Source organism: Antechinus flavipes, chromosome 2, assembly GCF_016432865.1.
Source record: "Antechinus flavipes isolate AdamAnt ecotype Samford, QLD, Australia chromosome 2, AdamAnt_v2, whole genome shotgun sequence".
NCBI lineage: Eukaryota > Metazoa > Chordata > Mammalia > Dasyuromorphia > Dasyuridae > Antechinus > Antechinus flavipes.
The window spans coordinates 299,990,660-300,004,829 of record NC_067399.1 but is presented as its reverse complement, the minus strand read 5'-3'; the positions used below and the strand labels follow the sequence as shown (position 1 = coordinate 300,004,829).

The following is a 14,170-nucleotide window of genomic DNA, read 5'->3' as shown; positions in this document are numbered from 1 at the left end:
TTTTCTGAGAAATGATAAGACTGTTGCAGGACTTCAAAATCTGCTGGAATCATTGGATTCCCTAACACATAAAAAGACTTTTGCAGGAGTTCAAAAACTTGGGGGGATCATTGGATTCCCTGACACGTGAAGCAATGGACAATAGATTGGTTTTGGACTATCTCTTGGCTGCTGAAGAAGGCCTATGTGTGATTGCTGTTTACATACTCTCCTTCTAGGACTTCTGACAATCTTTTACAACACCATGTTGATTTATATTGTTTGTTATACCATTACTTGTGTGTACAATTCATGTTTCTTACACCACATCAAGCCTGCACTGTGGGGAGAGTCATCACTAATAATCTCTGTTATTGCTATGTGCTTGTGTAATACCTCCCATGCTGATGGGTTTGTGCATACCTGTTTCTAATAAGACCCTTCAGCCCAGAAACCCACTAGCACCCCCCACTTCCCTTTGGTGCTTTTCATCTCCCTTCCTGAGATGTCAGGGAGGGCGTGATTATCTCCTTTTTAGTGCTTTCACCTCCCTTCCTGAGAAGTCAGGGTGGTCATGATCACCTCCTTTTCAGTGCTTTCACCCCCTTTCCTAAGAAGTCAGGGAGGGTGTGATCACCTCCCCTTGGGGGCTCTGACCTCCCTAAGGAGTCAGGGATGGCATGACCACCTGTGTTCTAAAACAAAAGAAAGCAGGAGATGTAATGGGCTGAGGCTTGAGTTGATGCACTGAAGTCTCAAGCACGTGAGGCTAAATAGCAATTGGACCATACTCTATTAATGTATATGCTTGGCGAAAGAATGGCCCCCACCCACTCTTTGTGCAAGTCCTGATGTGTTGTATAGGAAATGATGTTTTTTGGTGGGTGGAGGCAAGGGAGTGGAAAAGGAAGCAGAAGGAGAGACTGCTGGCTGGCTTCTTCACACAGCTGCTCGCATTGCTATTGCAACTGCCCTTCACCTCCGATGTCACAGCTGCCCATATTGCTATCATAATCCTTCTTCACCTCTACTGAGAATAAAGATTGAAGATTTTTCCCTTAACCTGAATTCCTGACTCAGGCTGATTTTAAATACGCAGTTATCACAATGTTAAATATGGTAAAAATATATGTTAACTCCATTATATAAATTGTATATCTTTTGATCCCAATTGATACTACTACTAGGTCAAGAAGAAAAGAATTTGTAGCACAAAAATATTTACAGTAATACTTTTGGCCAAGTAGCTAAAAGCTAAGGAGAGTGATTATCAACTGTGGAATGGTTGAAAAATTATAATATATGAATGTAATTATGGCATATAAATGCAATACTATTTGTTATTAAGGAAATTTGACAGTGAGTTTCAGAAAAACCTGGGAAGATTTGTATGAATTAATGAAGGAAGAAGTGAGCAGAAACAAGAGAATATTTTATACAATAACAACACTGTAAAGACAACTATGGAAGTTGGGAACTGTGATCAGTGCAAATAACTAAGAAAGATTCCATTATTTATTTAATTTATTATTATTATTATTATTTTTTTTTTGGCTGAGGCAATTCGGGTTAAGTGACTTGCCCAGGGTCACACAGCCAGAAAATGTTAAGTGTCTGAGGTCAGATTTGAATTCAGGTCCTCCTAACTTCAGGGTTGGTGCTCTATCCACTGCGCTACTTAGTTGCCCCTATTTCTTTCTTTCTTTTTTATTGAAGCTTTTTATTTTGAAAACATATGCATAATTTTTCAACACTGACCCTTGCAATACCTTGTGTTCCAGTTTTTCCCCCCAACTCCCACCTCCTCCCCTAGATGTCAAGTAATCCAATATATGTTAAACATGGTAAAAATATAACACAGGCACATATTTATACAATTATCTCTAACAATGATGCTAAAGTACAGCTAATGAAGCATAAGATCTACTTTCTGACAGAAAGGTGATGGACTCAGGGAGCTTTTAAAATTTTTTTTTTGGACATAGCCAGTATAAAGAATTAGTCTTGCCTTACTGTGCATATTTGTTATAATGCTTTTTTAAAAAATTTCTTCTTATAAAATTTTGCATAGAATGTAAAGTAGATTTGAATAAATGAAAGAATATTAAGTAGGCACTTAATATGTATCAAGCACAGTGCTAAGCTTTAATGATAAAAATACAGAAGGACAGTCCTTTCCCTAAAGGAGCTTACATGTTTATATTCTAATGGAGGAGACAACATACATTGGCAATGGGTACTTTGAAAAATTGCTAATACAATGTGTGGGATCATGGGAAAGGAGAATGACACACTTCTTCCAGGAAAAATGACATTTTGATTTGGTCAGGGTTCTAAGACCAGAGGGAGGGGAATGGTACACACTGGGTGTTAAGCAGCTGTCAAGAGTTTGAGAGGATGAAAATGGCATAGAGAGTGAAATAAAGTATAGCTGGAGTCCATCTGAAACAGTGGGCCAAGTGAGACAGTGACATAGAACCTGCTAGTAATTAACGTTCTCTTGGACCCCTTTCTGGGGGTAATATGAGTTTTCAGTTTCTATACAGTTATTATCTTCTACTCTCATTCTCAAAATCATGGCCCTTCTATCAAAGGCTTCTTCCCTTGTGTATACCCAGGATAGTCCATTTTCTTTTCCCATCTTTGTTTTCTTCAGCATCATTTCTTTCTTTATAAGCACATCTAGAATATGAGTATCTGAGGCATAATTTGAAGCCAAGTCTTTTTTACTCCAAGTATAGGACTCTATCAGTTATATCATGTTTTAAGGATAAGAAGTTTTTGGAAAGGTAGATAAAAGTTTGTGGAATTGATTTTATTTCTTTATTTTTGGGGGGGTGGGGATGGGGAGAAGGAAGGTGAAATATTGAATTAAGTGACTTGTGAAGGGTCATACAGCTAGTAAGTGTTAAGTTTCTGGGACCAAATTTGAACTCAGGACCTCCTGATTCCAGATGACATGTAGTTGCAACTTTTACTGTGTTTCTACAGGCAACAAGAGACACTTTTTCATTAAATATTTGGTCAAATAATAAACTCATCAATACTTAAAAATATTTGCAAAAAGACCATTGTAAGGACCAAAACTCTGGAGAAATATACTTGAGGCAAGAAGTTGTTAACTCAGCGGAAGTGATAATAGTTATCGAGTTTAGCATGGTGATTAATATCTATTTCTCTAGTTCAATATGATTGATTTAATCTTACAACAAATAATGGTTCCCTGGTGATATAATGATTAGTTTTTACTCAATATGATGACTGATTTAATTGTAATAGAGTATATAAACTGGGGACAAACTCAGCCACAGAAGACAACTTGACCAGCCTCATAGTGGCTCACAGCAGAATCCAGCAATATTCTAGACAGCAGCTGTTACAGCTGACCGTCCTATGCTCACTATCTATGTAAATGGCATACCATTGGAAGGGTTGGTAGACACGGTGCAGATCATACAGTCATTAGAGGTGACAATTGGCCCAGTCATTGGCCAAAGATTAATGCAGACACTTATGTGTCTGGCATAGAAGGATTAATAGCAGCTGAAGTTAGTGCTGCCCCTTTGAGAGAGACATTTGAAGACAAAACAGGTGTTTTTACTTCTTTTGTAGTAGAAAAAAATCCCCATCAATCTATAGGAAAGAGACATCTTACTGGGAGATTGATGATCATTGATGACTTTTTGAAGACTGAGATAATATAATGTTAGTGGGGAAAAGGGGTTGGGGAACATAACCACTGCTTCCATCTAATCAAGTTTGTACATCAACAGAGACTTGTGGCTTCCAGAGGAAAAAAAAAAAAAAGATATTTGAGATGGGCGGGTTGGGGGAGAGTGGATGGGTAGGAGGAATTTGCTGAGTTTTCTGAGTTGAAACAAAGGAGAAGACCCAAGAAATATCGGGTGGTTCTGTTGCTGATTGTGCTCACCATTGAAAGAGCATAGCTGACAAGGAGACTGTTAAAAAGACTTTTAAAATCTTCAGGAATCATTGGATTTCCTAACACAAGATGAAACTGTTTTAGTTCTTGAAAAACCAGCGAGAATCATTGGATTCCTTAAGATGAAAAATTGTTGATGAGATTTTTGCAGTACTTCAGGGCTTACAGGAACTATTGGATTCCTGGCACATGAACTAATGGACAATGGATTCCTTATGGACTATTTCTAGGACTTATGGACATGTGTAAATTTTCAGGTTGATTCATGTTGTTACATTACTACTAGCCTGTGTTATATTGCTATGTGCTTATGTAAATTGTGTATAATGCCTCCCATATTGATGGATTTATGTATACCATGTATATCTGTTACAAAGTTCTGGCCCATATTGATGGATTTATGTGTACCCCTTCAGAAACCCACTAATCTGATTAGATTTCCTATTTTCTTTGGTGTTTTCATCTAACAAAAGAAAGGGGGAGATGTTGGAATCTTTCCAAACTGCTAACTAATTAGAATTGATCTAATCTTACAAGAAGATTTTGGCCAGAACCTGAAACAAGGTACTAAGTAGAACTAATTAGTACAATGCTTATGTTTACACCTTTGTGTTCACACCTCCCTTAAAGCTCTTTGGGCCAGAGAGCACTATGGGAGAAAACCCATAATCCCATTCTCTCAGAAGATTCACATATAAGGCCAATGAGGAGAGAGAGCTATTCCAGAATACATTTTCCACTTGGAAATTTTTCTGGAAAAAGGCCAGAAAAACAGATGTTGAGTAATTGGACAATTGATTGCACCTAGCGATGGGATAAAGGAACTTTTCTAGCCAACAGGCAGGAGTTGTGTTTGTGTATTGGTTTTTATCAAAAAAGGGACAGAAAGTGTACTCTGGTGTCCAGCAGGCCCATATGGTAACAGTTTTTGTAACTCAAACATTATGCACTTTTTAAAAAATCTTAAACAGGGATCTTTTTATCCTTCTTCATTTTCCTTTGCTTTGTTCTCCCTATTTTAGAAAATGTTCTTGAAAACCATTAAGAGGACTGTGAGGAAGATCTGTGGTACCTAATCTTGTATAGAACAAGGCAAGAGCACTGTGCTGCAGTCCTGTTTACAGATTCTAAAATTCTAGCAATGTTGTGAGCTTTTTCTTCTCAAAGCGCAGCCAGTTTAGTTTAGAGCCCTCCGGATGTCTCCAAATCCAAAGGTTCTGTCCTTCAGCCTCTGCCTCTGCTTTCTTCTGCCTCCAACCAACACAGAGATGGAATGAATCTCTTGTCTCCTTCACTTGGGGCTCGGCTAGCTTTCTGGTGAGTCTTTCAGACCAGTTTGGTCTCAGTGGGGGGCCAGTCAGACCTTTTTCCAATTTAGGATATGAAATATATCCTAAGGCACTTACACTATAAAAACTGTCTTTAAGAACAGAGAGGTTGAATACCTTAAATGATTTCCAAAAATTAATAGGAGATATCCAATGGATGCGTCCAGTATTAGATTTAACTACCAATCAATTGCAACCCCTATATGACATTTTAAGGGGAGACACTGCTTTAAATTCACCATGCCAGCTTACAAAAGAAGCTCAAGAGGCTTTGAGAGAAGTTGAACTGGCTTTATCCAATGTAGTTGAAAGAGTAACTCAAAAACCCTTGGAAATATCAGTTTTTGCTACGAAAGAAGAACCCACAGCAGTCCTTCATCAAGGAGACAGTGGGGGGGGGGGGGTTGGGGTGGAGGATGGAGAATCTTTACCTAGGATCTGTCCCATTTCAGCCAAAAAAGGTTATACTCACTAAGTTCCTGGTCACTGGAGACTTCTTCAGTGAAAGTAGGGTCCTTGGTTCCCACGCTTGGGCGCCAATTGTTGGGAGTTGTATATAAATCGTTTGAGTTGCTCACCACATGTTAATTAGTGATCGTTGATGCCGAGACAGGAAGAGATCAGTTCTTATTTTCTTCAAAGAAAGCACATTCTAATGGTGGACAAAGGAGGAGGATGTTTTGCCTAGAGACAGAAACCTCTGTTTGGATGTATTCAGAAATTGTTCTTGTCGCTGCTTCTTCCTGGAGCCCAGCTTCTTCCGTGATCTTCACTTGAACATGCTGTGCACCCACAAAAGAGGCCCTGGGGACTCCTCTCTGTCTCGTTAGGGGAGGCCTCAGCACTTGCAGAGCAGTGGGGTGGTGCTGGGGTGACTGTCTTCCCTGCCTTTAGTTGTTTACAGGGTGGACACATTTGCTCATTTGGTTGACATATATCAATGACAGCACCATTACAGCATTCTTTAATTAGTCCACTGCATTATAATATATTTTTATTTTCATTTTCACTTGAAAAATGCCTTTTATTTAAAGATATCTGAGGACAGAAATGAAGATGTATTTGATCATACATTTATTCTTTTTGCCTTTGGGGCAATAGTGTTCAGTTTCAGTAAAGGATAAATTGATGGAGTCATGTTGCAGAACATGGCAATGTATGCCATCTTTCTTTAAAAAGCTTGATGAGTGAGTTAAGTAGACCTTATTGTCAATAGTGTGTGTCCTTTCCCTTTCTAGGGTTCTTCTTAAAATGACACTTTAATTTTTAGGAGTCCTTTATTTTTGTCTTGTAAGAGAAAACAAACAGAAAAGTCCTTGAAAGCAGCAAAAGCAAAAAGAAGAAGAGAAACAAACAGGAAGCCAGCTAGCAGAGCAAGTGAGGGCTTAGTAGAGGCAAGGCAGAATATTTTCCACTTGGCTGGCTGGTGGCAGAAGAAGAGTTTTCAGAGGAAGAAGCTACGAGTCAAGAGTTCAGTGGACAACCAGATTCATCTTCATCTCACACCACTGTGGTAGGTGGCTGGGCTCCTGCACGCCCCCCACTGAGACCAAACTGGTCTGAAAGCTAGCCGAACCCCAAGTGAAGGAGACAAGAGATTCGTTCCATCTCTGTGCTGGTTGGAGGCTGAAGAAAGCAGAGGCAGAGGCTGAAGGACAAAACCTTTGGATTTGGCGACAAAGCGACAAGAGCTCTTGGAACCAAGCAGAGAGATAGGTCTCTAAGCTAACCAGGCTATATTGGAGATAATAAAAGATCTGAACTTTTATCACCTGGCTGCATTTGGGAAGAAGATCACCACATTTTGGCGCCCGAATAGGGATACCCCACATTTGAACTCACAACATTTTGGCGGCGCCCTGAACGTGGGGCTAACAGACCCCTCAGTGGATTTCAGTGGGAAAGCTACGATCCTGATTTCTGAAAAAAACTGTGATACATTCCTGCAATCTTGAAACAAGAAGTCCAGACCATGAGGATGGGTTGGCTCCACAGACTGACTAACATTAATCAACCAGACCTTTCCAGCATTCCATAGCATGTTGTACTCACTCAAATCAGCATGGACGAGATTGCATTCCTTATACAACTGCTGCATCATATGGAGGGTTTGATAGTAGGCCTCTTTCATGTCTTCACTGCTGAGCTTTACTTCCTTCAGTTTGGGAGCTGGGATTTGATCATTACCAATAAAAGACATGACCAAAATGTGTTTCTTAAGCATTATAACTTCTGGGCAAGAGATACCACCAGCCTTTTGCATTCTTGTTAGATTGTGCATTTCTTTTTCTGCCCACATACGGATGATCTTTCGTGGATTCAATTTACTGAAGCGATCTTCCTTCTGGCAAGAAGGATTACAGTTGGGAAGAATACAGGCCCTTTTAAGACAACAAGACAATATCCAATGCAAACAACTCCAATGTAATTGCCAGATGATGAGGAGAAATCCCAAATTTGGTAAATAGAAGGGAATTAGGTTAACTGCTTGGGGAAGAGGATCTGCTTATATTTCCACAGATGGATGACTATGAGACTGTTAAGAGGACTTTTAAAATCTTCAGGAATCATTGGATTTCCTAAGACAAGATGAGACTGTTTCAATTCTTGAAAAACACCCACTGAATTTAAGCATATTAGTCAGCGGAGGAAAAGAAACTAACCAGGATTCCCTCAGTAACAGCGAGTGAACAGGGAAGAGCCCAGCGCCGAATCCCTGCCCAGCGGTGGGGCGCGGGCCATGTGGCGTACGGAAGACCCACTCCCCGGTGCCGCTCTCGGTGGGGGCCCAAGTCCTTCTGATTGAGGCACAGCCTGTGGACGGTGTGAGGCCGGTAGCGGCCCCCGGCGCGCCGGAACCGAGTCTTCTCGGAGTCGGGTTTCTTGGGAATGCAGCCCAAAGCGGGTGGTAAACTCCATCTAAGGCTAAATTGTGAGTTCAAATGTTGGGTTCTTGTTCTTCTATAAAATATTATAAAAGTTCTCTCTGGGTGCCTTCCCTGGAATCAGGATTTTGTCGGTCCCTGTTCGGGCACCAAAATGTGGTGAGCTTTTTCTTCTCAAAAAGCAGCCAGGTGATAAAAGGGCCTCAGAGAGAAAACTCGGACCCTCTAATGCTTTGATGTCCTCATAGAAAACCTGCAAACTGGGGGTTCCAAAGTGGTTGATGAAGAAATCTCCATCTCCTTGCATCTGCACAGAACTGAGGTTGGCTTCTGGGCACTTTGTTCTCCAAGAGCAGTTGAAATTCTTTTTCTCTGCCACCAATTGTTGAAGAGAAGGAGATGCGATAGGATGCAGGCTGGAATTACCCCTTATAGGATTATGAAGGCTGACATAAGTGACAACATTTTTCTGAAGCACTTTCTTGAAATCCTCTGCCCATTCGTAGGAGCCAATATTTCCAAATGTTGTTCCTCCCCATGAGCATAGGATGATGGTCCGATCGGGTCGCCAGCCTCTTTTCACTTTGAGCATCAAGGCCTGGATAAATGCTGTGATGATGGCAGTTCCACTTGCCCATTCTTGTCCATTGTAACCATAAGGATTGTGATGGTGGCTGCCCACGATGACGTACCGATCAGGAAATGAAGCTCCTTTGAGATAACCAACAACATTGGTGAGTTTCTTGTATTCTGTGACTGTCTGAACTTTCATTGTCACAATTCTGATTTCATCCTGTGGGAACTGCAGAGGCTTGCAGGCGCCAGTCTGACCTTGCTCCTTGGGTAAAGCAAACAGTTTGGCAGCAAGAGACGCAGAGATGGGCTGCACCAGCAAACGCGTGAGGTCCGTCCGGCTTTCTCTGAAGCTCCCATCAATACTGGGATAGCCAGGTGTAGAAGGGTCTCCTCCAGGATTCAGTGAAACCATGAAGGGGCTGTGGCTAGGGTTGATAGTCTTGGGTAAATCACAAGGATCAATGTAAAGAAGAACGCCTCCAAATCCAGCTTTTTCCAATAGCGAAAGCTTGTAGAGTAAAGGGAGTTTTCCTAGTTTTAAAAGGGCAATCTTATTGGTCACATTTTTCATCACTCGAATCCGGGTTACATCTTCGACAGTTCCATACATCACATCAATGACTTCAGCCTCAAGAGCTATTAGGATTACAAATGAATACTTCGGCTTTTTAGTCAGGGCTGCTGTCTGCATTCTCACCTGTTCCCATTCAATGGAAAACTGATATACCAGTGTGGGTAGAACAGTGGCCTTCAGCAAATGATAAAATTCAGGCCTTATTAGATATAGTACAAGAGGAGCTTGACCAACGACAGTTACAACCTTCTCTAAGTCCTTGGAATTCCCCTGTATTTGTTGTAAGAAAGAAATCTGGAAAATGGAGGCTGTTGACTGATTTAAGAAAAGTAAATGAACAGATGGAAATTATGGGAACTCCTCTTAAAGGACCAACTATCTTTACAGATGCATCCAAACATAACATTTGTGCTGTATACTCTCATGACTTTATAGTAACTATAAATAGAGTTGTCAGAACTCCTTTTCAGTCCACTCAGCAGAATGAATTATATGCAATCATTCTAGCTCTTATTATCCAGGAGATATAAATGTAATATCTGATTCAGCCTATTCAGTAGGTGTGGTACAAAGAATTGCCACAGCCCAAATAAAATTTGTAGCTTCTAATATATATCAGCTCTTTAAGCAGGGGTCCTCAAACTTTTTAAATAGGGGGCCAGTTCACTGTCCCTCAGACTGTTGGAGGGCCAGACTATAGTAAAAACAAAGCCTTTGTTTTGTGGGCCTTTAAAGAAAGAAACTTCATATCCCTGGGTAAGGGGGATAAACGTCCTCAGCTGCTGAATCTGGCCCACGGCCATAGTTTGAGGACCCCTGTTCAAGAGCAAGTGAGAAAGCATCCAGGTAATATTTATATCTTGCACGTCCACTCTCATAATAGACTTCCAGGTCCTATTTTTTCATGTAATTGCTCAGTCTGTCCAGCAGTAATCCTCTGGGGAAGAGCCTACAGTTATTGATGGACAGAGGGGATGAAATGATCCAGGATATTGTTAAATATAACACCTATATGAAAAATACCAGTAAGCAGCAGCAACGGAAATATCAGTATCAGCAATGTCATCAGCAGGAGAATCCGTAGTACCAGAGCTGAGGAGAACCTCCTCTCCCTGAAGAGGACATGTCCAAACTCTTTAAACCTCTTCAGCCACCTGCCAGGATGGAGTGTCTTCTTATCGCAGGCCAAATTAACACTTACTGCCAGAACATCAAAGAGTTCACTGCACAGAACTTGGGCTCAGGCTCTCCAAGAGTATAACAACTAGAAAGAGGAAACCCACTACTTCTGGTTTGATGAGTTGCTTCCAGATAAGGTGCTGATAAGTATTCTGAGATCACTGGCTGACAGCTCTTTGAAGAAATAAGATTTTCTTAATGAAATTGACAGTAATAATATGATATCATTGACTTAGAGCCACCATGAAGCTGGCCAAGTCTTCTCTGGCTGAGTTTGTCCCCAGTTTATATACTCTATTACAATTAAATCAATTTATCATACTGAGTATAAATCAATCATTATATCACTAGGGAACCATTATTTGTTGTAAGATTAAATCAATCATACTGAACTAGAGAACTATTAATCACCATGCTAACTTAGATAACCATTGTCTTATCAATTTCACTGAGCTAAAACCTTCTTGCCTCAAGTATATTTTCTACAGTGTTCTGGCCCATTACAAACCATCATGAAAATAACTGCAATATTTGCACCATCATCTATTGTAGAGAATAAAGAGGAAGAGAAAAATCAATGAAGAATCTGATAAGAGACAATTCATTATAAACTTTTATATTTCGTGACAAGTACAAAGGAAGGTATAGGTAAGGTTAATAAAAAAGAATGTAAGAATATACAGTTTAGGATTCACTAAGAAAAAAAACAGAAGACTTATAGAATATATAATAGCCCATATTTAAGAGTCACAAGTACCTTTTTTGGGAAAGGAATCAGAAAGTGGTATATTGTTAAAGTATAATCAGTTTCATGTTGTGTCAGTCAGAGTTTAGATCACTCTTGATGTAACTGTCTATTGTCAGACCAAACTTGTTAGAAGATAAAAATTAATAAAAAGTTAAAAGAATAAAAATCAGACAAACATATCATGCATAATCCAAATTGCTTCCACATGTTCTATTTAAATACATTGTTAACATTAATAATGGGAAATATAGGAAAGGATATTGGCATTAATTGTAACAATTTCAATGAAGTTTAAGGAAAGTAAGTGGATTGTTATTACAAGGAAACCAAAGGAATATAAAAACTATCTTAATCAGTTAACATTTATCTTACTTACCTTGCACAAATATGCTAGCCAAAAGTAACACTGTGTTGGAATATAATCTTGTTTTCAAAATCTCATAGATAAAAAGGGTGGAAGATTATGACTATCACTGCCTTATAAAAGAAAAGGAAGCTGTGCAGGATAAAACAAGTCTTAAGAAAGCATAGCAAGACTCACTAAAGCAGTCATCAAGAAGGCCTTCATATCTAATCTGTTAATTATATATTATTTAGTTCAAGAGACAGCAGAATATAAAGGACAGCAAGCTGGCCTTAGAATCATAAACAAATGGATCAAAGTCTTGTGTCTGCCATATACTTTGCCTGTATGACAATCTCTTACTGCTGCAACCAGCTTTCTTAAGACCAAGTTGTGGAGAAGGTGCTAATCTGTTGGTAAAGTGAGTTTCCTCATCTTAGAACTTTGTCAATGAAATCATAATTACATTTTCTTATCCTTGTTCTCTCTCATGTTAGTACCTATTATTTAGTTATAGCAATGTTTGACTGGAAAGGAAAAACATAAAGCAACAAAAAAATCAACAAATAATTCAAGATAGAAAAGGTTCAAAATTTAAATATGTAACAATATATCAGTACATAATTCATCTGGTAACAAACTATGTGTATGAAACAGGGAACACTTGTGATTTATTTAGTATTAGCCTATCTATATAGTATTAGAAAACTGTCTGGGGTACTGCTGGGATTTGCTTATAGTCAAATAGCATGTGTTAAAGGCAAGACCTGAATTCAGATCTTCCTGTCTCTAAGGCTGGTCCTCTACTATGCTAAGATGACTTTGTGTCAATCATACATACACACACACACACACACACACACACACACACACACACACACACACACTCTCTCTCTCTCTCTCTCTCTCTTTCTCTCTTTCAACTCCACAGGATTTCACATATTATTTTAGTTAATTAATACTGATAAATAGTTAAATGCTGACTTAAAAAGTGTGGCATTGAAAAAAATTGCACAAGTATAATGTATATCAAATTGCTTCCTTTCTTAATGGCGGTAGGGGAAGAAGGAAGGGAATTTTGAATTCAACATTAAAAAAAAGTTGGAAAAACTGTACATGTAATTGGAAAAAAATTTGGAAAAAATTGCTTAGTAAAATTGCTTACAGAATGCAAAGTGATATGCAATTATAGTAAACTTTATAATTTAACCAAACCATCAATCATATCATATCAAATAACTGGCATATTTACTTTGTAATTTTTTTTACTGAAAAGAGACAAATGATCTTTGATATCAAGGATTTATTTAGTTTAAAATTTTCAACCTTCCAGTTATATAAAGTTATCATAAATTCAGTTTGATCTCTTAAATCTTAATTCTAATATCTTTTGTCTGTTAATCTCCAATTTATTCTAAATGGATGTGTGTGCACCTTGTTTGTATTTGTATTTGTATATATACTGTCTCCATTAGACTATGAGTTCTTTGAAAGTGCCCATTACATCCCCAGCACTTAGAGCAGTGTCTAGATCATAGTAGGTACTTAATAAATGATTACTAACTGAAAAATTGACTAAGCCTACTTGTTCAATTATAAGTTCAGGGAGAAAAAAGAGCTACCTTTTAAAGTTTTTTTTTATTATAAATTTAACAAATATGAATGCTTCAAAATGCAAATATCCGAAAAGAAGGATTTTTATGTGAAACTGTAAATGTCTATGATATGCAAAACTTTTTTAAAAGGATATATTAAATTTAACCTAGTCTTAAATCTTCCCTGATTATCTGTCACCTACTGAACTTCTTTCTACTCTAGTCTGTGTTTTAAAAAGTAATTTCCTGCTCTTAAAAAAAAAAAAAATCTGGACACTCCTCATCAGCTCTTCTCTCTTTCCCTCATAAATTGTAACAAATTAATATGGTCAAAAAAAAATAAACATATTATCTATTTCTAACAATTTATGTCTCATTCAGAACCTCTAGACTATTGTCTTTCTGCTGAGATGGAAGGGATGTCATCAATCATGAATGTCATTGATTGTAGTCTTACAAAATTGGTTTCCTATACATTTTTGTAGTAACTATGAAAACTGATTTTTGCTCACTCCATTTTGCAACAGTGCAAACAGATCTTTCTGTATTTCTTTGAATTAATTCTATTCATCACATCTCATCACAGTAATATTCTACCACATACCTCTACCTCCCCCCCCCCATCTAATTATTTGTTTAGCCATTTTCCAATTATGAGCACCCATGCTGATTCCAGTCTTTTGCTAAAATAATGGATCTTTCCTTTGCCTCTGACCTAGTTGAAGTCAAAGGTATGAACAGTTTAGTGACTTTTGGGGAATAGTTGTAAACAGTTCCAGACTTTTCACATAGTGCATTACTTTTTGGATATAATCAATGTTTCCAACAATTACCATTTTCTTCTTTTTACTTCTGTCAGTATGATGGATATGAAGTAGCACTTAGGAGTTATTTTAATTGGCATTCCTGTTATTAGTGATCTGGAGGATAAACTGCTTTGTATCCTTCATATATTTTGATCATTTATATTATATATATTAAAGAATAGAACTACATCCTTTCTAAACTTTAAACATATTT

The 14,170-nt window shown here is 38.3% G+C and overlaps 2 protein-coding genes across 2 annotated transcripts in view; both read right to left on the bottom strand.

Moving 5' to 3' along the window:
• EML5 (EMAP like 5) overlaps positions 1-14,170 on the bottom strand; it is a 206,645-nt gene that overhangs the window by 32,243 nt on the left and 160,232 nt on the right.
• On the bottom strand, positions 8,201-9,743 carry LOC127549427 (inactive N-acetylated-alpha-linked acidic dipeptidase-like protein 2). Its single transcript, XM_051977454.1, has one exon. It carries the CDS (start codon positions 9,400-9,402, stop codon positions 8,212-8,214), a length of 1,191 nt encoding a protein of 396 aa, XP_051833414.1. The 5' UTR covers positions 9,403-9,743; the 3' UTR covers positions 8,201-8,211.